The 23,320-nt window shown below is 52.9% G+C and overlaps 2 protein-coding genes across 5 annotated transcripts; both read right to left on the reverse strand.

Annotated features, from left to right (window-relative positions):
• Positions 1-6,658: 6,658 nt before the first annotated feature.
• Positions 6,659-10,670, reverse strand: EFNA4 (ephrin A4). The gene is made up of 5 exons (XM_036756116.1): positions 10,470-10,670; positions 8,836-9,131; positions 8,306-8,374; positions 8,064-8,123; positions 6,659-7,462 (listed from the first exon to the last, which is right to left on the reverse strand). The coding sequence occupies exons 1-5, from the start codon at positions 10,580-10,582 to the stop codon at positions 7,344-7,346; spliced, it is 657 nt and encodes a 218-aa protein (XP_036612011.1). The 5' UTR covers positions 10,583-10,670; the 3' UTR covers positions 6,659-7,343.
• A 1,102-nt stretch (positions 10,671-11,772) lies between these two features.
• ADAM15 (ADAM metallopeptidase domain 15) lies at positions 11,773-22,682 on the reverse strand. Of its 4 annotated transcripts, XM_036757087.1 has the most exons (24): positions 22,449-22,682; positions 21,030-21,136; positions 20,137-20,213; positions 19,867-19,945; positions 19,605-19,681; positions 19,340-19,523; positions 19,166-19,231; positions 19,017-19,085; positions 18,722-18,891; positions 18,527-18,611; positions 17,059-17,207; positions 16,771-16,945; positions 16,497-16,589; positions 16,047-16,351; positions 15,702-15,897; positions 15,460-15,537; positions 14,838-14,952; positions 14,444-14,582; positions 14,243-14,302; positions 13,954-14,038; positions 13,146-13,217; positions 12,580-12,651; positions 12,225-12,340; positions 11,773-12,124 (listed from the first exon to the last, which is right to left on the reverse strand). In XM_036757087.1, exons 1-24 carry the CDS (start codon positions 22,525-22,527, stop codon positions 12,076-12,078), a joined length of 2,697 nt encoding a protein of 898 aa, XP_036612982.1. In that variant the 5' UTR covers positions 22,528-22,682; the 3' UTR covers positions 11,773-12,075. The 4 variants fall into 4 exon arrangements, with proteins under 4 accessions (XP_036612982.1, XP_036612984.1, XP_036612983.1 ...); XM_036757089.1 differs by lacking the exons at positions 12,580-12,651; positions 13,146-13,217; XM_036757088.1 differs by lacking the exons at positions 12,580-12,651; positions 13,146-13,217 and having other exon boundaries at positions 12,225-12,346.
• Positions 22,683-23,320: the final 638 nt, after the last annotated feature.

Here is a 23,320-nt window from a genome sequence, read left to right on the forward strand (position 1 = left end):
TGCACCTCCAACACAGGACCCACACATGCTTACCAACACACAACCACATGTGTGTATCATAATATGGAGCTGTGTTCCAACAAGAAGGGGAGCACACATATCCCTTGACACTAAGATGTATGTATATTCAGAAAGCCATGTGAGTTCTAACAAGGACAAGAGTATGTTGACTTGAATCTATACACATATAAACATCAGCATGAAGAATATGTGTGTATAACACGTATGTGTCTCCAGGTTGAGAAGCCAGAGAATTTTCATACAGAAATGGATGGCTGAGAAGTGTGTAAGAGACACATTAAGACAGAGACAAAGAGACAGATTGGGATCTTTGGCTTCTAGTCATTATCACCCCTCCCACAAAGGACCTAGAAAATTAAGATTCCTGGAGGACAGGCACCTATAAACCTAGAGAACGAAGAAAAGGACAGCACATCTGGAAAGTGGAAGGTGGTAAGGTTGGGTTTAGAACAATGATAGCTCACAATCATAGAAATTTAAGGTTAACAAAGTACTTTTCTCACAATAGTCTCATGAGGAATGGATAAAGGTTTTATGGTCCCCATTCTGCAGATGAGAAAACCAAGATTCAGAAAGGGTAAGTTACTTGTGTGGGGAAACACAATTAGTTGCTGCTACAGCTAGGATTTTAACCCATACCTCTTCTAGCTCCAGCAAGTTGCAGAGAGAGAGATAGAGAGAAATGTTAGGGTTTGGGAACATTGATATTATGGTCAGGGGACTGCTAACATTGCCTAAAATTATTCTGAGAACCTAATTCTTCTAAAGTCCCCTCTTTTTGGATCCCAATATCACTTCAACCGCCTTTCCCCTTTGCTCTTTCTGAATTTTCCTAATGGATACAAGATAAGGTAATGTATAATAGATGGACTGGATCCCAGAGAGACACTGGAGAAGGCTCTAGCTGTTTGGGTCCCCTGTCTTCTGAACCGCTCTTCTTCATCAAATCCCAGACTGTCCCATCCCCTACTAAAATCACCCCTTCTCCTAACTTCCTTCTCAAGACACTTGTACCCCCAGCAAGGCCCTTTGTGTATTTCCTTTGACACCTCCTCTCCCTGCCCAAAGTCATCACAGCAAATAGTTAAAGGGAAAATGAAAATGGGGAAATCAAAGAGAAAGAAGAGGGATCTCTGTAGTAGCACAAACTTCATTCCACCCCACCCAGCTCCCCGAATGTGCCCTGGTTAAGGGTCTCCAGGTAAAGCTTGCTGCGTGAAGCCTGGGAGTGGCAACTAAGGGTGGGTGGGGAGAATCCAGGTCTGTGAGACAGGCAGAGAGAAGGGGGAGGCGGGGATTGGGACATTGGATTGCTCCTCAGGCTCCTTCCCAGACTGCCCTAGCATTCCCCAGTCCTCTTGTCTCACTTGGAAAGGATCTGTTCCCCTGGGGAGGGAGCCAAAAGAGGACTAGTCTGTACAGGTCCCAGCTCCTCAGCAGACAGACAAGTAGCAGAGTGGGGGGAAGGGCCCCCCAACTTTTTTTTGGGGAAATAGGATCCTCCATGCCCTCTTCTCCTCCAACTCTATATTCGAGGGAAAGTATAAGAAGATATAACATGATTACAGAGCCAAGGAAGCCTTATTGGAAACATCAGGTTGGGTCCCTATTCTTCTTTACCTACACAGAGACCTTGGAATATTTTGGAGTCCAAGGTCACATATGAGGACTATAGCTATCTCACTTCTACCTTCCTCTGTTCTTCACATCTCAGCCCAGGGTCTGACAACAGGGCCTCTCTCACCTCCCATCCCCTGGGTCTTCCCTGACTTCCTCTCCCTTGTGTTAGGCAGGTTCAGACCAATCCATGCAGGATCTTCACTATAAAGAATTGATTTGTAATAAAACCGACGTCATGTATCAGAGTCAGCAGAAGAGATTCCAGAGACAGAGAGGCCAGGCAGTCTTCACATGGACCCAGATATAAATGTATAGATTCAAACATTGACAGAGACAAAGTTGCTCAAGGACAGACAAAACAGCCCCAGATACACAATTAAGCAGGGACATAAAATCACACATTCACAGTCATACTCAGAGATACAAAGTGATAAACACATATAGCATGACAGATTCATACTATCTTGGCCTCAACCATTCATTCTCTATATCTCCCCCCTCCACTCCCACCCCCAGATCCTGGGCTGTGGCTCTGTGTTGGCCTCTAGACAGCCTTAGGCTCACCCCCTCCCTCCTCCCACCCCAATCTGGATCACAGATTCCAGTTCAACCTGAGGGCTGATGCTTTGAGAATTAATGATAGCTCATTAGTGTTTAATTGAGGGGAGGGGGAAGGAAACAGCCTTGGCACCATATAGAAGGGTGGGGACTGACCCCTACCAGAGTGGGGCATCTAGGGTGATCATATGTATGGCACTGGGAGTTGACTTTGGAGAATATTCTCTGGCCCTGCCTTCTCCAGCCTAATTTGAGTATGTCCTCCTACCCCCAAGACCATTTGTTTTGCCAATTAAATCTCCAGGCATCTTTGACTACCCCTCCCCCATCCATCCCCAAAGAGAAAAAAAATGGCCAGGATGGGCCCTTTCTCCTTTTCCCAGCCTAGGAACCCACCTCTTCAAACTGATTGATCTGAAAAGTCTGACTTTTCTTTAAAAAAAAAAAAGGTTTTTTTCAATTACATTTACAAACTTGACAAATATTAATAAACATGAACATCAAAAAACAGGAGAGAATTATGAATGAAACTTGAAACTTCTATTACATTGTTGTTGTTTTTTAAGAGTACATTAAATTTCCCACGGTAGTAACTTGTAGTAAGTAGCTCTGTGCCCCCTTCCCAATGTCCTTTTGCTTTCCTGTATACTTTTGTGTACTTTAAAAATGTTTTGTTGACATGAATATCTTTTCTTGTTCTTTTGCCATTATTATTGTGATGCACCTACTTTCCCTTGTAACAAAGAATAGACAAGGAAAACAAATCAACACATCAGGTCAAAAAATGTCTATTTCATTTTGCACTTCTAGTCCATCACCTAGAAGTGGCCAGTTGCTTTTTCAAGCATGCAAAGCTCAATTCATCGTAGAAGAGGCTAGATGGAGAGCAGTGGAAGAGAGAGAGGCTGAGAGATACTGAAGAGAGGGGAGGAAACTAGGGGAGATAGGCAGGGCATGCACTGAGGAAGAAAGGCAGTAGGTGGGTGCGTACTAGAGGTGAGAGGCAGGGTCTGGGAGGTGACTGGGGGACAGGGGTCGATGGGGAAAAGGCTGGAGGGGAGATTCTGGGAAGGAGATGTGGCTTGGAGTAATGGTAGAAAAGACTGGGAAAGTGGAGTTGATTTCTCAATTAGAATATAATGATATAGAGATAAACTCTTATAGGGGCATTGGGTTAGACTGGAGGGGATACTGGGAAGAGAGGGACAAAAGAGTTGGGAAACACTAGGGAATGAAGTGAAGGATTGGGGATAAAGAAGAAAGGACTGAGAAAATGGGCTTGATTTGTCCTTTTGACTATGTGAATAACATGCAAATCGGACGTAGATAGATACGGCAATGACAGCTCGCTTCCCCTCACTCCAGGACCACTCCAAGAAGCTCCACTTCTTGGATTTAGCTGGGTCTGGGAACTTCTGCTCCGGAAGTGGGGGGAAGGAGGGGAGAAGATGGGAGTACCCCCCCATAGCCTCCCCATTCCACTGTACCATCCTAGTATCCCCTGAAGGTAGCAGCAGGTAGGAATGAGGGAGGCCCAGTGCCCTCAGGTTTAGCGGGCCCCTGAAACGGATAAGTGGGGAGGGGGGCTTCCCATCCTCCACGTCTCCACCAATGGGAGTCTCCACTGATGACCTCATGCCCCAGGCCCCAGGATTCCATTGGCTGTTTGGAGCAGGGGCACCCGCTTCAACTGCGTCACAGCTGGGGATCTCCCGGACTGCCTCACTGAGATAGATGAACCGGAAAAGGGGGCATCCTAGCACATAGTAGGCGCTCAATGAATATCTGTTGAATGAATCGAGGAATGAATGAATCAATGAAAGGAGAGGGAAAAACGCCGGAGATCAGCTGGGAGAGAAAGGGTCTTATTTGCATGAACCCATGAACATACAATGCAGGGTTGTAGACCACACAGAGGACTTGTTCTAGCTCTCTGGAGACCAAGGAAATGGGGAGGAAGCCGGACTTTATCCGAGAGCAAGGGAAAGAGAGTGACCAGAGCAAGGTATGGAGGCTCTGGCGCCATGCTGAGCCTTCTAGAGCAGAATAATTTGGGGGAACCCGGTGACTCCCCAAAACTTGCTTCCCAGCCTCCCGGAACCGCGTTTGGAGAACACGCCTCGAGGACTTCTCAGGGGCAGGGCCCAGTGCTGAGAAGGCCTCCTAACTCTTCTAGCCAGCCCTGGTCTCTGCTTGGGGCTTGAAGCTTCAGCTTAAGGCCCTGCCTGTAACCTCCCTCCAGGGCTCCCCAGCAGACTCGACTCTCTAGGGAGAGCGGCAGGAAAAATGGGGGGACTGAGTGAAGGGAAGGGAAAGCCCGGAGCTGGCGCGTGCTGGTGTTTGCGGTCCTCATCCCCTTCCCTTTCTCATGCACGCATTCAAAGGATCTTTCTCCCTACCCTCCCGTTCCCACCCCCAGCTCAAATTCAAACCCTGTATATGGTCTGGGTGAAGGAACCAAACGACCGATGGCAGGTGGAGGGGAAGCAGTAGGGTCGGGCAGGGTGTCTGTGGGCCAGCATTGTGTTTCTGGTTGTTATGTCTGCCTGAATTTGTGGTTGCATGCTTTCCTGCGTGTCTGTGTGTGTCCGACTTTGTGAGTGTGAAGCGCCCAAATGTGTCCCCGTGTATTGCCCGCACATGCGTTCTTGTTCTCCCCACTCGCGCCCCGGACCTGGCGGGAACCAGTTAGCGAGAGACCTAGCCTTCCTGCTTGGTGTGGGCAGAGTGGATCTCTGGGTCTCGGCGCCTCCACCTCTCGCCCCTCCCCCGCTGCGAGCTTGCCTGAGAATAGGACAACCACTAAATCCACTCCAGGCCCGGAGTTTGCCAGGGACTAGGGAGGCTGTGATCCAGTCCCCCACCCCATCCCCCCATGGCCTGAAAGACGTACTTGGGGGGCGGGTTCAGAGAAAGAATGAGAGAGAGAGAGAGAGAGAGAGAGAGAGAGAGAGAGAGAGAAGCGTTTCCATGGCAATGCCTAGACATCCTCCCCAGCTCCTCCTCTCCTCTAACTGCAGGAGGAAAGGGACTTGAACCCAGCTCTGGAGCTTCAAGAAGCTCCCGTTCCTTATCCTCCTGCCTTTCCCTTCCAGTCCACTCTATGGGGCCCTTCTTGTCCAGCAAAAGAACGGATAGGATAAGGGAGTATAATGTACACATACAGTCACATTCACACTAATGCAAAGAAGCCACAACCACTTACAGACAGACAGTGACACCTCAAGACACGCGCAGGCGTGTGTGAGTGCCCTTGCGCGCGCGCGCGCACGCACATACACACACACACACACAGAACCAGGCCTAGGTGCGTTGGGGCAGGGAGGGCAGGGCCGGCTGTGTCTGTGTCTGCACTGGTGGTGCCGTTCTCCAAGCCTCGGGACGGAGCAATCGAATTAACACAGAGCTACGGCGGCCGCGTTAGTGCGGAGTGGTCTTCCCGGGAGGAGGCGAGAGACAGCTGTTTCTTCGGCGCTCCTTCCTCCGCGACTTTGACTTCGGGGGGTGGGGGGGGCGGGAATAGACCCAGGTGTCTGACCTGGGGGGCAGCTGAGGTGTGAGGGGGAAGGAGGGATGTGAATTTCTCCGACTTTGTCAGTTTACAGTAGGGACCTCCACCCCCAACCCCCACATCCTCGAGCCCCGCCCCATGTTCACACGCTCTCTCGAGCTGCAGCAGCCAGGCCGGAGCTAATCAGCACAACATCCACTTATCGATCTCGGGTTCCTAGCCAAGCAGCCTGGCACTGTGCCAGGAGAGGCTGGGAAGGAGGGATGGGGAGGCCTACGGTGGAGAGCCTTGAGCCTGGGAGACCCGGACAGGTGGAAGGTAGAAGGGGGTGGGAGGCAACTGAAGAATGGGCAGAATCTTCCCTAGTCGGGAGGGCAATGACAGGTTGGGGGGCGGGGAGCTCTGGGGTCCTCCCACCACGGCTCCATCCCTGTGTTCCTATAAAAGCCGAGAACAAAGGGGACGGAGCTAGTCGAAGGCTTTGATTTGACCCTACCCTCCACAATTCCAGACCAGACCTACGCCCCAGGTGCCCTCAGGGAAAGGAGGAGGAACACCTTAGTTTGTCTAGGCTTAAGCTTTGGGAAATACAGCTTTCCTTTAGCCCCCTGATCTTTCCCCAAATGGAAGCTCAGGCCTCAGTGACTCCCTAGTGCCTAGACAGTACCCCAAACAGTTCCAGCAGTACCAGAGCATCTGTGGCCCCTTCCACCTGCTTCACATACACAGGAAGCTGAAGTGGGGGGAAGTAGGGAGGGAGGTGCCAACCTCCACAGCTGCTGTTGGCACCCATCCCATCCAGGCCCAGTGGGGTGCCCACCAAGTGCTGGCACAGATCACTTGAGCACAGCTGGCATGGAGGTCAGCCAGTGACAAGGTGGGAGTCCAGGACACCGGGGTTCTGGCAGTAGGGAAGAAGCCAGAGGGCAGAAGGGTATGGTGTATGAGAGGGAGGGGGCTAGTTTATTGAAGGTTGAGTTCAGATACTTATAAAAATACAAATAAATGAAAATCAATCTCATATCAAGTCCGTCTTCCCAGAAGACACAAAAGAGTTCTCAGGCGGAGAACAAAGTACAGTCCTGGGGAGCACCTGGAGGATCAGTGGGCTGGTTGACCAGGGTAAGGGGGGAATTGACTTACTCCCAGACTAGTAGAAGTCTTGAAGCCCCCAGGGGACCTAGGTGTTTCATTCCCCTTCTCCAGGATTGGAGTTTGGTTTATTTTCCAGAAAAAAATATTCCAGTCTGAAGAGAGAAGGGGACCATGGCCAGGTGCAGGCTGTTGGAAGTGATAGTGTTCACCTTAATGTGAATCCAAGAATTGGTCCAGTTTCGGTATTTGTCCAGGTATCAGTCCATGCACTCAAAAATTGTAGGGATAGCCCCAGCTAACTCTGACCCTATTCTCCAAAGATCAGAGGAAAAACTCCTGCAACGCTCCACACCAAGAGCACTCATCCTGGATTCTTTGAACCCTGCCAATACCTCCCTATCCCCTAAGCACTGTCCCCCTCATCCTTTTCCAGACAGCTGGAGCCATGCCTTCAGGCTGAAGTCAGTGGTCAAGGGTATGCACAGAGAGGCTAGACCTGGCGGTGATGGCCAAGGGTGGGATGGGGTCAGGACTAGGCTCAGAGTCCCCGAAGGAGGCGCAGAAGTGGCAACAGCAGCAAGAGGAGGAGGCAGAGGGGACTTGGGGCCCGGCCTCCTTGCCATGCCGGCGTGCTGCCCCCACCTGGACCCAAGGACTCTGTAACACACAGGCAGAGGCACAGGGTTGGAGGGGTGATTCTACCATACTTAATCCCATCTCCCCTTCCTATTCCTCCCACCCATAATTCTGCCCCTTGTTTAAGAGCATGCCACTTCATGATTCTATTTCAGTTTACTTATCTATGTAACAAGGGTGTCAAACTATAACAATAAATCATAGCATCGTTTGACACTTTAAAGTCTAAAGGTTTCCCCACAACTATGTGAGATAAGTAGTGTTATCCCTATTTTAGAAATTAGGAAACTGAGTTTCAAGTGGTAAAGTGACTGACTCCAGTTCATACAGTTAGTTAGTACAGGGTCAGATTTTGAACCCTGGTCTCTAGCCCTGAAGTCTATTTCACTCTGTAGATAATCTCTAAAGTCCTTCATGTATTCCCCCTCCATTTAGCCATTTTTATCTTGGCACCTCTTCAACCTCCTATTCAATCCAGTAGATCCTTCAAAGCCAATCATGAGTATAACACACATCTTCTTCACCTGTACATCCCAACCCTCTAGTCTCTCCAGAGTCTGACCCTAGTGCCCTAGAGTGCACCAAAACAGAGGCCAGAGGTCCTGTCATGCTTTTGACTTACCCCTGGAGACCCCATTCCCTTGACGCAGCACAAAAGGAGGTGCAGTGGTCGGCATTTCGGCTAAAGAAAAAGAAGCCAGAGATGAGGACGGATTCCAAATTTCCAGTTTCCCAGACAACTTCTTCATTCCCAGGAATCATTCAACTCCCCCTCATCCCACCCCACCCCCCATACACCCTGCTACCCTATATGAGGTATTTCCCACTCACCGGAGATTGGAAAAACACCATCAAAACACTTACTGGTTTCTTTGCAACACACTGACACCTGCAGCCTCAGACACTGGCCAGAGCTTTCTGGGATTGGGACAGCTATGGTAGGTAAAGCAGGTGGGCAGGAGAAAAAAGGTTTGTTCATGCTTTTTGACATTGCTTCTGACTCCCATGATCCTGTCCCTCTCTTTTCTTAACTTTCTAGTTATCAGTCTCCTTCCCAAGATATGGAGCTCTCTAATTTCCCCTTTTCTTCTCTCCACAAATTATCCAGAACCTTTCCCTTGGCTTCTTTTATTTCACTTTTAGATCTTTCCCCTTCTCCCCCAACTTCCCTATGTCCATTCACTGCCATTTTCTTAGGGGCTTAGTTTGCTCCCAAATTCTTGATCCCTATCTTTTATTGCACTCCATCTAGGTCCCTTTTCTCCTTTCTAGGCTCCTCTCCTTGGCCCTGGATCGTGTCAGGCTTTGAGGTGGGAGGACATCTCAACTAGGTCTGGTTTCCCCCACCCCTAAGCTGCACAGTCTACTCATCACAGCCCCTCCATTTTACTTACAGATATAGTAGTAGGTTTCTCCCGGCAGGAACTCAAAACCCAATGAGAATGGTGTGAAGCGCTGGATTTTCTCTGAAAATCGGACTGGGCCAAAAGGAGCAAAGGGACGGGAGCATTCCCAGCGCTTGAAGGCTCCTTTGCCCCCAGCTTGGCATGTCTGATAGCCAGCCAAGTCCACCATGAAAAGAGCAAAAGTCTCAGGGCCCTCAGGTGGCCCTGGCCCATCATAGTGTGGACAGAAGATGTCCAGATAATCATTGAGGCCCAGTTCCACTGCTGCGTCTCCTCGAAGCAATCTGTAGGCATGAATCAGGTATTAGGGCTTTAGTGTAAACTCTCAGAGAATGGGAGCTAAGGAGCACAGGAGATTTGGGGGTACCTCTAAACGGACAGACTGCTCTCTCAAAGGGCTCAATCTCCCTTTTGAGCATAACTACCCACCATATATGACTGAACATACACTAACAGTCTAAAGGCTCCCAAATCAAGCATCAAGATTCTCCCCATAGAGAGTGCTCCCTTTGGCAGACACAGGGAAAAAAAGCAGTGAAAGAAACAGAAAAGGAAAGAGAGAAATGCATAAAACCACACAATGACTAAACTATGGAGAGACAGAGTTAGGAGATGAAAACAGAGACAGGCGGAGGCAGACTTTTGGACCTTGACCTGCAACTGTAACATAGGGAAACAGTGAGCCACAGATTGGGTAGTGACTGACATGGGGGAGGGGGTGTCATCCAGTAGATACCACCAAGGATGTTTGTCCTTCCAGTCAGCCTGGCTCCATCTGGTAAACCAGTACCCCACCTCCACTCCAGACCTCCCACTGCCCTTCCCTCTGGGCCATTCAAGTTATTCTGGGGCCATCTAAACCTTAAAAGGGTGGGAATCAATCCTCACAAGCTCCTACCTACTTCAAAGTTGTGGCTTAGATTGGGCCAAGTTGACCTGTTGGAATTCTAGATATTGACAGATATCGGGATGGAGAAAAGCAAGACATTCTCCCAGAGAAACAAAGAGGGCAGAGAGAGAGAATGAAAAAGCTAGACTGGTGTGGTTGGAGAGGTATAGGAAGAGAGACAGACCGTGAAACAAATACAGAGATAAAATAAATTGGAGAGAGGGAAACATAACTCGAGACAGAGACGAAGTTGGATAAGGGGGCAGAGAAAGAAACTTAAAAGGATTAGACAGACACATTCTTTCACACACATACACATACAAGCTACAGTCTGCACACCCCAGCTCTCTTTCCTTTCTCCATACATCGAAACCTCTGGGGCCGGCGAGAGGTTGGGGGGGAATCGAGTTAAGGGGCTAGCAAGGGGGGCGGGGTCTGGAATCTATGAGATGCACCCCCCCCCAGCCCCCAGAACTTGTGCCTGTATCCCACCCCAGGGCTTCACCTCCTCCCACCCCCTCCCCACGTGGGGGCCAGGGTGTACCGGGGCGGGGGTACTAGCAGTGATGGGGGCTAGCCTCGCCCCTCCCCCCCACAACCAGCTCAAACAAAGGAGCCCTAGCGCGCGGCTGTCCGGCCCAGGCGGGGACTTGAGAAGAGGCAATGGAGAGTGCACGCCCTGTCCCAGAGGCGAGCTGGCCCGGCTCGGCTAAGCCCGGTTTGTTCCGGCTACCTGGGGTTACTGGAGTTCCAATAGACGGCGTGGCGGAGGCTGGACCCCCCCCGGAGCGGGGACCCGAGGAGCGAGGCCCAGAGGACTGTCCGCAGCAGAGGCAGAAGCCGCATCGCCCTCGGGTCTGGTCTGGCCCGGCTCGGCTTGGCCAGGCTCCGGAGTCAGGGCGAGGAAGGTACAAAGTAGACCCGGATTGGGGGGTGGGGGGAGGATACAGGGGGAGGGGGGAATGACGGGGATGGGGGGGCAGAATAGAATGAGAAGCCACGCCCCGGATAACTTTCCACCAATGGGGAGGCGGCTCCACCTAATCCGACCAACTCTGAGTTAACCCTTTACTAGCCGCAGGCTCCCCAGACACGCCCCCAACTAAAGTTGAGTTTTCAACTCGTGTGTGTGTGTGGGGGGGGGGTAGCTGCAGCTCCCTGAAGAGACACACAGGGTAGAACTGCTTATATGGGGTGGGGGGCTGGGCACGCCCCCATTGCCCAGAGAGAGGGAAAAGGATAGAACAATAATCAAGGCTTCCAGCGCCGTCGGGGTCCCAGCTCGCGCCCTCCGCTCATCACCCACATCCCTCCTTCTTTACTGGGCTCCAGGTGGAGCCAGTGCGACCCAAGGTAGCATCCGATCTATCCCCACCACCACCCTTACCCAAGGAAGGGATTGGGGGGAAGGCAGTTGCCCCGGTCCCGACTTTGGTGTAATGAGGAGGTGTCAGCGGCACAGTACAAAGCACCTTTGTTCACGAGCCCTCGGGAAGGGGCGGGAGTAAAGGGGTAGGCAGGTGCGCTGCCCCGCGACCGTGGGAGCCGCCTCACCCCGCCCCGCCCCGCCTCCAGGCTTCTGAGAACCCGGTAGCCTCTCCCTAGTCCCTCCGCAGACCTCTAGTTGGGGGACGTCTCCTTAAGCTATCACCAGAGCATCAGTGACAGCCCCTGGTGCGAGCCTTAGAAAGGCAATAACAGCTATATTGCGATATAATTCCCAATCATACAGTGGGGAATACAGGGAAAGGGCTGAAGGATCAGCCCAAGTGTTCAAGCCCACACAAGCTGTGTTGAGGCGGATCGCCGACCCTGGCGTCCGAATTCCACCTTAGACAGGTGTAGGCAAGAGAAGAAACCTAGCTACTCCCCCCACCTCCCCCTTGCCCCGCCTTCTCCTGGAGCCATTCTCCGGCCAAGGCAGCATCGTCCTCTGGCGGTCGGAACGGGAACCTCCAAGTTCCCCTGTCCTGGACAGCAGAGGGGGTGGGCCCAGGCTTCTCAGAGCAGACAGAGGCTCGGAGGGAGGAAGGCGCTTCCAGGTCTCAGTTTATTGCAGCTGAGCCCCAGCAGCACCGGGCCCACTCCCACCCCTCTATACGTGGTCCCTCTCCCTGCTTCCCCCCCATCCCAGAGTCAACAGTGCGGGGTTCCATCTCATGCTTCGCCTTTCAGGAACTCCAATAGTGCCATAAGAATGCTGGTCCTCGGCTTCCGCTCGAGGCTCCTCAGTCCTAGCAGAGCGGGCAGGCTTCACTTCCACAGGCTCCTCGAGTTGGACGTCGGGGAAATGGGGGCCCATAGTGACTTCTCGGTGATCTCACTGCCCCAGGACGAAGTCAGACGCGGAGAGCTGTCCCAGAGGCCGTTGGGGGCGGAGGCGCAGGTCTTGGGATAAAGGGGCAAAAGAAAAAGAAGAGAGTGTGGACACCCTTCCACCAAAGGGACCTTTCCTTCATCCTCATGTTCAACCCCTCCCCTCACCTACCTAGAGGGCACGACCAGGGGCACCGAGCTGTCTTCATCGGGCCCTTCGCCTGAGAGAAGCCGTCCCTGGGGGTAGGAGGGCAGTGGCTTCCTTGGAGGTGGGGGCTTAGCAGGCCCCTGAGACTGACAGAGAGAAGGCAGAATTTACCAGGGGAATGGCCCCAAGAGATCACCCACCATCCCCAAACAAACCTATTGCTGCCAACGGTACCTCCTGAGGTACCTCCTCTAGAGAAGGGCCTGGCACTGTGCCCAAGGGGCACCAGGGGGCACCTTGCCCCAGCAACCACTTCCACAGGCCATCAGTGCTGCAGCCCAGGAGGGGGGAGGGGCTATGCCCGCCCCCACACCGTTACCTGTGGGCTCCTCACCACCGGGTCGGCGGGTAGCGGACGGGTGGGGGGGTTGGGTCGATCAATCAGTGCAGCCTGGACAGAGAGAGCAGTGCCAGTGAGGAAGAAGCCAATGGGGGAATGGGCATGCACTGGTGTGAGTATGGCATTCAGAGGCTCCCCTCAATAAGGTTCCATGCTAACATGCAGCCTTAGGCTGGGATGGGCACGTGCGCAGGGCTAAGGATACATGCGGGGCACAGTTTGGCACCAGGGATTTCAGGTGCTAGAGTAGTGGGAAAAAGAGAAAGGGGGTGTAATTAAATAATTTGAGGGTAGGTAGGCTGTAGTGCTACAATATACCACCAGGTGGAGATACAGACCAAATTAGAAACTGTACTCTTTCCACTGCCTTATGGGGCACAGAGGGGTACCCTTGCCCACCCAAAGTCACAGTTGGGAGGGGCAGGGGTGGGTAGTTTCTTTATCAATCCTAGTTCCTCATGTACGTGGGCAGAAGTTCAGGATCACTAAATCCCCACATCCCTCTGCCCACCTTGTGCTGTGTCTCGTCCCTTGCTCAGATTTACCTGTAGTCTCTTGGGCACAGGGTCTGGCGGGAGCGGCCGGGAGGGGGGGTCAGGGTGACCAAGAGCACCAGACTGCGGAAAGAGCAGGAAAGGCAGAGGGAGCACAGAGAGGAGACAAAGAGGGGTGGTGGAAGAAGAGAACAGTGGTGGAGGGGAGGATCAGCGTTACAGTCAAAGATGCTGAGGGGTGTGGTAAAAATAAGTGGGTTTAGTCTCCAGTGGTGGTGCAGCCAGGACCTTAGGAGAGCAGGGGCATCATGCAGTTACTCAGCCGCATTCAAGAGTGGGGGGGGTGCCAGACTATGGGCATGCAAACCAAACCCCCCCTCCCCATCTCATACAGTCTCTAGAGAATAGCAATTCTAGTGCACCCTGGGATCCAGGAGCACTTATCAGTCCCTCTGATGTTTGTCCTGTGCATATGGGGCCCCAAGCAGTGCCAATTTCTTTTACCCAATCCTGCAGTCAGAGGGCATCTGGGCCTCCAGATCCAGGGTGGCATCATTGAAGTGCCAATGAGTAGCAGGCACAACACCCTCATCTCAATTAACGAGTTGTGCCAAACAACACTTCCTTTGGTCACCCATCTTAGGTTTCCCACCCCAGGTAGGATATGACTCCTCAACCTCCTTGGAGCTGGCAATTTGGCATCAGGGCAGTGTCAGCCACTCTCAGACCATCCAGAACCTGCTGAAATAGGCACTAAGAATCCCCTTGAGGGTCATGGAGGGGAGGGTAACCCAGCTGGATTTATGGCTGAGTAGACAAGTGTCCCTGCCCCTTCCCTTGACAGGTATCAGGAGCTCACCTTGGTGCTAGGCATCAACTGTAGTTCTGTTGCCTGAGTCCTCTGAGGTGGACCTGGACGCTCAGGGGGACCAGATGGGGATGTCCTGGGGTAGGTGAAGGGGAAGGAAGTTTCAGACCCTGTTATCTACCCTCTAGGTACCAGGTATGATTCTTGAGGTTAACCCTTTGTAAACCCCTTGGAGATCAAAGAGGGACGTGTAGGGAACACTGAGTCACTAAGGGATGGAAAAGGAGCAGCCTGAGACAGGGACTATTTAGTCTGGATGTGAGTAAAGGGTCCTGCTTACCTGTAACCATTGGCACAGACACCCCCATGGAGAAATCGAACCTGGGCCACAGCCGTTTCCCTGCAGGGGTTAGGGGGAAGGGATGTTTGAGGAGGATGGGAGCTGAGTCAGGGTGGGTAGACGATGAATACAGAAGGTTAAAGGTGGCACAAAGGGCTAAGGGGGAAAGTGAAGCCTTAGTGGAAGCTTTAGGTCTGATACCTATACTGGGAACTGGTCCCCTTAAACTGGCAGAGTCTCCGGCGTAAATGGGTACGGTGCCAGTAGCAAGCTCCAAGAAGCATCAGCAGTGCCAGAAGGAGGAGACTGAGGAGTAATCCTGTAGTCAGGCCCCCGTTTGCTGTAGAACAATGGAGATCAGAGATCAATAGGTCAGAAATAACAGATTGGAAGTGTGAGTGGCAACTATTAACAAGCTAGGGGTGCCCTTAACCTTTTAGGAGGCCTCATTCTATTTCTTCATCTGTAAAATGGGAGAATTCAAACCAATGGCCTGTAAGGTTCCTACCAGCTCTGACATCCTGGGAATCTAAACCCTAGGTCCCGTGTTCAGTCTCCTTCAGGCGCCCTCGTGGACACCATCTCCAGTGAGTACCTTTGGGCTGCTGTCCCAGGGCCCCACTGTCCACACTGCCCCCAAAGCCTTGGCTGGAGCAGTCAGGCGGTGCCCAGCCCTGATCACAGTGGCAATGTCCATTGCTGTTGCAGACCTGAAGAAGAACAAGGGAAGGAAGGAAACAAGCATGTATTAAGCAATTTGGCGTGCCAGGAGCTTTACAAATATTACTTCACTTGATCCTCACACAAGAAGGCTGGGAAGTAGGTGCTATCATCGTCACCATTTTACAGCTGAAGAAACTGAGAGGTTAAGTGACTTGCCCAGGGTCACACAGCTAATAAGTGTCCAAGGTAGGATTTGAACTCAGGTCCAGTACTCTATCCACTATTTTACTCAGCTACCTCTGAAGGTGCTTGAGGGAGGAGGGGCACCTGGGAAGCATTTTCCCCAATGTTATTCCAACTTCAGCAAACGTGAAAAGGTCAAAACAAACCATCAGGAGTTTTGTGGAGGTCAAGCAAAGAGGGATTTGCAGGAATGAGGGTGCACAGAGCTAGAGAACCCAGGTCTGCCACCTCCACAATCCCCTTAAGTCTGCCCCACAGTCTGCTCTTGGGGGTCAGGATCCCAGGAATACTGCCCCCTACCCTCTGCTCACCCCATGCCCATGGCACTTGCTCCGACACTCCTCTGCCCCCAGAAGTTCCACTGGCTGACACCTCTGGTCAATGCAAACCTGCCAGGGATGGAGAAGGAGGGAGACACAGACTGGTCAGTATTCTACAGGCCCAGAAGTTCTGCCATTTCCCTTTAACATTTTATAGAGCCTCAGCATTGAAAGGGATTTCAAAGGGCGTCTGGTCTAACCTATGCATGAGTGGGAATGTCTGGCTCACTCACCTGTCCAGGGGCACAAGCAGTGCCCATCAAGGCCAGAAAGGGCTGGGCCACATCACTTCCCAGTTCTAGGTGTGTCCATCGGCAGGTCTGGCGTGTTCCATTGGTCTCAATGGTCTCTGTGAGCATATCCTGAGCAGTGCCCAATAGGGGGTGGACACTACCACCTTGGCACTGGAGTTGCCCACAGCTGACATCTCTATGAGGGAGGGGCTAGAGAGTCAGGGGAAGGGAGGGAACTAGGAAACATAGGGGGAAGAGGGGAAAGGGATGACCGGAGGGCAAAGGGTCAGGAAGGAGGGATGGGGGAGCAGGGGTGAGGGTTGGGGTGGGGGAGTACTCACTCACCGAGGGGCACATGGCACATAACTGCCATTGTACTGTTTCCCACAGTTCCCAAAGCTATCTCCTCGTGTGTTGGCAGCTTGGAGACAGAAAGGGGTTGCAGGACGGGCACCAGGACCCCAAAGTGCCTGGCACTGGGCAACATAAGAGGCACAATGCCCAGCAGCACAGACAGCTTTGCCCCCTGCACAGGGCTCACCATCCCCCAGGCTGACATCCGAGGGACACTGGGTGCTGTCCCCCGAGCAGAACTCAGGCAGGTCACAGTCCCCCCGAGCTGGGCGGCATAACCATCCCGCTGGGCGCAACTGTGGGGAGAAAGGGCATTGGTCAGAAGACAAACACTTCCACCCTGATGCCATTTCTCTGTCATCTGTCACCAGGATCATCATTACCACTACCCCAACACATCACACTCAGATCATCCTATCTATGCCAGCCCTATGCCCATACCTGGCAATCTTGACAGCAGAGACCATCTGAAGCACATTGAGCTCCGGGCATCAGCTGGCAGCTGGAGGCATTACAGCAGGGATCAGAACACTCCTGGACATGGAAGAGAGAAAGAGAGAGACTTGAAATTGTGGGGCAGAGGGCTCAGGGTCCTAGGGAGATAAATCCCAGAGTCAGTCAAGGGACAGAGAGTTGGAAGAAAAGCCTCTGAGCCAGGCGAAGGAGTGGCACTGGAGAAGGCCCAGGTAGGGAAGGAAGAGCTGGAGCCCCTCACCTCCCAGAAGCCACAGTCACACTGTTCACCAGGCTCCACAAATAGGTTCCCACATCGAGGAGGGCGGGGGGCCAGACGAGGTGGCCGAGAAAAGAGGCAGCCACCTGCTCCCCTCAGAAGTGCCTTTTCCAAAGCTTCTCTGCTGCAGCTGCTAAAACTCAGACCAGGCAGGAATCTGAGGATGGAGGAAAAAGGAGATCGTGGTGAAAGGGGGTCCTTTCCTCTAGCCCCACCCCCAGACCCAGGCCTTTCCTCACTCCCTGGTTTGGAGACAGCGGCATTACTCACGCTGTGGCAGCCTCCATGATACAGCTCTTAGCAGGAGGCTGGCCTGGGCATGGGCAGTTGCCTCCCGGGGGATCATGTGCCAGGCCCAGGCTGTGCCCCAGCTCATGGGCCATGGTGGATGCCACACCCAGAATGCTCACTGAGTGGTCCTAGGGAAAGAAGGAGTCAGGGTAGACAGGTGAACTCATAAGCTCAAGGTAAGGAGGTTAAGAGGGGAACACTCTGAAATGTTGATTCATTGTCCACTTAGCCATAGGAGGAAGAAGTCTTTGGGAGAGAAAACCGCTCTTATCCCACCTTCTTCTTAAAGCCTTCCCACATGTAGTATTGCCTCTCTCTTCTGACTCCTATACTCCTTACTGTCTGACAGTTCATTTGGGGGTGGGAATGTCAGAGCTGGAAGGGACCTTAGTCTGCAGAACGTCAGGGTTGGCATCACACATTATTGTTGGAGGATCAGCTTGTCAGACTAATGACTCTTTACAAATGAGGGAAATGAAGCCCACTGAAGGGAAATCACTTGCCCAAGACCACCTGACAGCGGTTCCACTTGCGTCCAAGACTTCTGACTTGGTGCTGTAGTCTATCCCCCACACCATTCTATCTCATCCAGTTTTCTTTCTGGTTCCCCAAATGGACCACAAGCTCCATGAAGGCAGGTCACATTCTCTTATACTTCCCCTCTACCTCCACGGCATCCAGACTGTGCCCATCAGAGGGCATGGAGAACATATCATACATAGGTACAGAGCTAAAAGGGATCTAAGAGACCATCTAGTCCCAAGGTTCAGCAAACTACCGGGGTAGCTAAGTGGCCCAGTGGATAGAGTGCTGGACTTGGAGTCAGGAAGACCTGAGTTCAAATGTGACCTCAGATATTAGTTGTGTGACTCTGGGCTAGTCATTTAACCTGTTTGCCTCAGTTTCCTGGGAGAGGTGGTAATAATAGCACATACCTCCCATGGTGGTTGTGAGGCTCAGTGCCTGGCAGATAGGGAGCGCTATATAAATGTTAGCTATTATTATTTTTTATCATTTTGCCCTATGCCCTGTGGCCTGTTTTTGTAAAGCCATGAACTAGGGATGTTTTTTTTTTTTACATTCTTAAATACAACAAAACCTTATTTAAAAGCGTAAAAACCACTTCTGTACAAAAAGAGATGGATTCTAGCTTGCCAACCCCTTTAGTCCGACTCCCTCATTTTATGAGTGAGGAAATTAAGGCCCAAAGAGACAATTTACCCAAGGCCACGTCCGGTGAATATCAGAGAGGAGATTTGACCCCAGATCATGTGACTGCAGAATCCGGTGTCTTTGTACAGTACCGTACTTCCAGTAAAAGGTACTACGTGAGGCCAGACTGAATTGAATTGCTGGGCTTGGTGGGGGGGAGGGTGGGGCATGGTAACAAAATGGAAGGAAAATGGAAGGAGGGAGAAAGGTCAGAAAGAGATCCAGGAAAACTTACCACATTCACACCCCCTGAGAGGCTTGGAGAGCAGATGGAATTCTGTACTGCCATGCCCACTGCAGAGTTCAGAAACAGGCTGGTCCTAAGGGGAGTGAGGCAGCCAAAGGTTGAGACCCTCCAAGGGCATCAAGCAGTCACATCCTGGTTGGAGGGGCATGGTCAGAATAATGCTCAAAGGAGAAGGGCCCTTACGTGACCAGCTGGGCACTGTCATGCGGCACTCGAGGGAGCAGCTCTGCCTGACGCCAGCGGAGGAAGCGTTCTAGTGTCATGCCTGCATCTCTGTCCACCGTGATCATGTCCTTGTCGTTCCAGACCTCCACGCCCACCAATGCCACCCGTACATTCAGGGGCCTAAAGAACTAATTGGGAAGAAAAATTCTTCGCTATCCTGTGCTTAGGCCAACAGGTACTATACTCACCCTGCCCACCCTCCTTGGAAACTGTAACAACAACGTTGCCTCGCCTTACTGATACAGAAACTTACCGCGTCCACCTGGTTAGCCACTTCTAGCATACGGGTCTGTAGTTGGTGGAGGTCTGGGTATCTCTTCACCTGTTGAAGAAAGAAAAAGATACTACTGTGAGAGGCACCAAGAAATGGGCATAGAAGGTACCAGATGCCAACTTTCTCACCTCCTTATGGTCAGCCACAATCACCAGCTCCACAAACTTTGTCTCTGACACCACATCCCGTTTACTCTGGGTGGCAGGGAGGGAGGGGAGACAAAAAAAGAAGGGTCAATGATGGTCGATAATCCAATTGAATTCAATAAGCCCTTGAATGTCTAACTTCTATTTACATCTTACCCGATGTAGATGATGCAGGCCCAGCTTGAGCTCTGACTGTGCCTGGGTGAACACACGGGATCCTGGGTTCAGGGCACAGGTACCTCCTGTGAGGTGAATATCTTCTATCTTGGAGATATGGGTAACTCCCCATGGCCCGGGATCTAAGGCATATACTTTCTCCGGGGATAGGACAACCAGCCCTCTAGGGAGAGAAGTAGGAATTCAGGATGGTATGTCGGTTCCTCAAGCCCGCTTGCCCTTTCTCCCCAATCTGCTGTTCTACCTGAGTCCAGAACAAGTGCAAACAGAGACCCAGGAGTCTGGGTGGCCTTGTACTGTCCCTTGGTAGCAACAGTTCTCCTGCAGCAAAAAATCAAACCTAATGAGGACCTGAGATAAAGGCATTAAGGGTATTCACAAAAATCCACCCTGTTGATACAGATAAGGCACCCTCTTTCCACTTCTCTCCCAGGGAAATTTAGCCTTAGAGATTCACGCACTCCCTGAATAGTCAACAAACCTTGGCACATTAGGGTCTAACTCACCAGAGTGTCTCCCTCATTTACCACCTGCGTGCCATCAGGCTGGTACCACACAAGGGTTGGGGTGTCTGGGACCAGCTCCCTAGAGACCAGAGTAAGGAAAAGACAGGGTTAATGGTACCTTCTACTGACCAGGAGTGACTGGCCCAGCTGCATCTAATGGCTGTAACAAGCTAGAGACATCTACACAAATCCCTGGACCAGGGAGCTGTCACCCTCTGCAGTGCTAAACACCACGAGCATTGTCTATCTAGGACCCTTCGGTGCACTCACCCATTCTGTTGCAGCTCCAAGATGTGGCTCTTACCCTCCAGCTCTAGCTTGATCTGCAATTTCTGGGGGAGCCTGTCCTGTAGGGGAAAATACTATCACCCACCTAGCACTCCCTGTTATGCTCAGCAACCCTCCAAAAGCCAGAAAGATGCAGGCTCTCAGGGGAGTCCTGAAGGTTGGATCATAAGGATGGGGGCAGGGAAGTCTCAAGGGAAAGATCAGGAAGCCCCACCTGGCCGGGATCATTGTTTAGGGGGGGCACGTGGGGGTCAAAGGAGGTGTCTTAGCCACCCCCTTCTCGGCTTCCTGCCCAAAGAGGAAATGGTAAGGAGGACCCATTCCCGGCCCCAGCCCTTCCTCTGACTCAGCTTTGGGGTGGGGGATGCAGGGAGAAGCCCCTCCTCTCTAAGTTTCCCCTAGGGTCCTGGACAATCCCATCCAGGATGGGGGCATGACAGCGGGGGTTCCGAGTAAATGAGACCATAAGTTGGAGTTCGAATCCTTCTAGTAGAGTCGAGTCAGGGTTGGGGTGGGGGGAGCAAGCAAACAGATCTGTTTCAGGAGGGGAGGGGCATAGACACGAAGCTGATCACTAGGGAAGAGAAGAAGGACTCGGGAAATTTCAAAGGGGGTAGGCAGAAATGAAAATAAGATGGTAAATTTCAGTGCCATGAAGGGTTTTCCTTCTAACAGCTAGGAGGTAAGTAGTGTAATTTCATTATCTTCATTTCACAGATGGGGAAACTGAGGCTCAGAGAGGTTAAGTGAATCGCCTAGGGTCACACAGCGATTCCAAACCTGACACAAAGCATCCATTCTACAGGCTAGCATAACACAACCCCAAGTTCTAAGAAGGGCAAGTAGAAAAAGATGAAGACAGGGCTACACTTTACCTGGAGGGTTTCTGAGAGATTGAGGGTGATGTTGCCCTGGAAAACCTTCGGCTCTGAGTACCCTCTGGGCAGCCCTTCTGGCAGTAGGAGTTGCTCCCTCATTTGACCTGTAACACCAGATATCCCTCCAAAGTGTGAAGCAAAGAAAGCCATAGGTCCTAAGGTTTAGGGAACTACTGGTGTTCTTGTCCATACGCCCTATTCCTGGGTTCTTAAGATGCCTCTTCCTGAGGACCTTCCCTGCATAGGGAAGGGGGACTGCCAAAGTGTGTTGGGGCAAAAAAAAAAAAAAAAAGCAAACACTGGGGTGGCCTTCCCTTACTTCCTCAAGGAGTTCCTGTCATATTCTTTGCCTTTTTTCTCTCTTCCCCCCAGCTTCCATTCTCCTCCTAATGTCTATAGTCCCATCCCCCTTCTCTAGAAGGAACATTCTCATTGAGTCAAGCAGGCACCTCCCCCTTCTCCCAGGCAATGGTCTGCAGCCACCAGGGTGGCCTGGTGCCCACCTCCCCTCCCTCTCTCTTTCCCCTGTGGCATCTTGGAAGGAAACACCCATCTCTGGGCGGCAGAACAAACACTCCCACCTCCTCCCCAAACACCCCCCCTCATGCCCACAGCAGGCACACCCGATGAAGCTACAGTCTTGGTTTCCTCCTCACACACCCCCACACACAATGGACCTCTCTGCTCCGGACACTCCACCCCCTCGGTAGTCTCCCCCCACCCAACCCCAGTCCAGGACATTGAATAGGAAGTGAAAGTTCTAAGAGGCATCAAGTCCTCCCTCCATACTCCTCCAGGAGCTCTCCATCCTGGTTCCCTAAACTTTGGTGGCATGAGCATTCTGACACCTGGATACCCATTCCCCTTGCCTCCAGAGCTTGAGAGTCCCCCTCCTCCTCCAGGCCCAGCTTGCAAACACCTTTGGCCCCTTAGATGACTACTGACCCTGTCCAGGGCAGTATGACCAACTTGTCCCCAGTTGGGGGTGGGGGGACACTTCTGTCTTGTCTTGGAGAAGGGAGGTAGGTGAATGATGACTTTCATCTCTGCGATCCCAGATAGGAAAAAAACGGGATGTACGGACTCTGTGCCTGGTACCAGGAGCCATCTCTTGATGGCCCAATCAAGGGTGGGGGTGGAGGAGGAATCTGGGGACACAGCCATCAGAATCGGCCCCCGGAGGCTGGTGTGTCACCCTTCGCTTTCCCTCTCTCCGCCGCTGAGCTCAGATCTGCGTGTCAATATCCCGCCCCAGCCTAGTCCCGGGCCTTCAGGGAAGGGATGCAGCTGGGATGGGATCCTGCTGGGAGTTCTCTCACAACCTCCGTGGCTCCCCTTGCCTCCTTACGCACCCCGCACCTCCGGGTCTCATCGCCCCAAGTTTCCTTTCTAAGAACTCCCCACGCCGGGGCTCACCTGTGTCCAAGAGGGGCCCCGAGGGCATGGGACTTCCGGCGCCCAGGAGCCCCAGCGCCCAGAGCAGTGCCAGCCGCATGGCAGCGGTGCCTAGGGCCGGGCGAGGGCAGCAGGTGCTGGGGCAGCGGAGCTGCGACAACGGCAGTGGCCGCAAAGGCGCCGGCTCTGCTGAGATCTCTTGGCCGAGGCCGCCCAGCGCCTCTCCCAGGCCCGGCCCCGCCCCCGGACTTGGCCCCGCCCTCTCGACGGCGCTCGCGGCTCTGACCCCAGCCCAAGCCCTGCCCACAAAACCAGCTCCGCCCCCTCGGGCTGAGGCCCAGCTCCTGAGCCCAGCCGAGGCCCCGCCCCCGCAGCCCGACCCCTCTCAAGGCCCCGCCCCCTCGATCCCTGCTCACAGCTCTGACCCAGCCAAGGCCACACCCCAGGGTGTCAGCCCCGCCCCTAGCCAAGGTCCCACCCCCGCGGCCCAGATCCCGCCTTGGCCCCGCCCCCTCTGCCAGGTCCCAAGCCAGAGGCTTCCCGGCCAACCTCCGCAGTGGGCGATCCCGGGGGCGTGACCCGGAGTTGCTTCCCGGTCTAACCGGCTTGGGCAACCGCTCCCTTCGCCCAGCCCAGGTGTCCCTAATCCGTGTGACTTGGCTTTCCAGCGTCCCGCTGTCCATGCTGTGGCTCCCCAACACGGCCCAGCCCGGGCGGGGTCAGCTAGAACAGCCCCAAGGGGTCGGGACCGGTTAAGCGGCGCCTTTGGGAGCCTAGCCGACCCTCCCTCCCCCGGTTCTCCTCGATTTGACCAGACCCACTTTGCGAGAAGGCAGCTTTATTGAGCGGAGTTTGGGAGAGCTGACAGGGCAGGGCAGGCCGGGCCAGGCCGA

The sequence above is a fragment of the Trichosurus vulpecula genome, chromosome 4, assembly GCF_011100635.1.
Source record: "Trichosurus vulpecula isolate mTriVul1 chromosome 4, mTriVul1.pri, whole genome shotgun sequence".
Lineage (NCBI taxonomy): Eukaryota > Metazoa > Chordata > Mammalia > Diprotodontia > Phalangeridae > Trichosurus > Trichosurus vulpecula.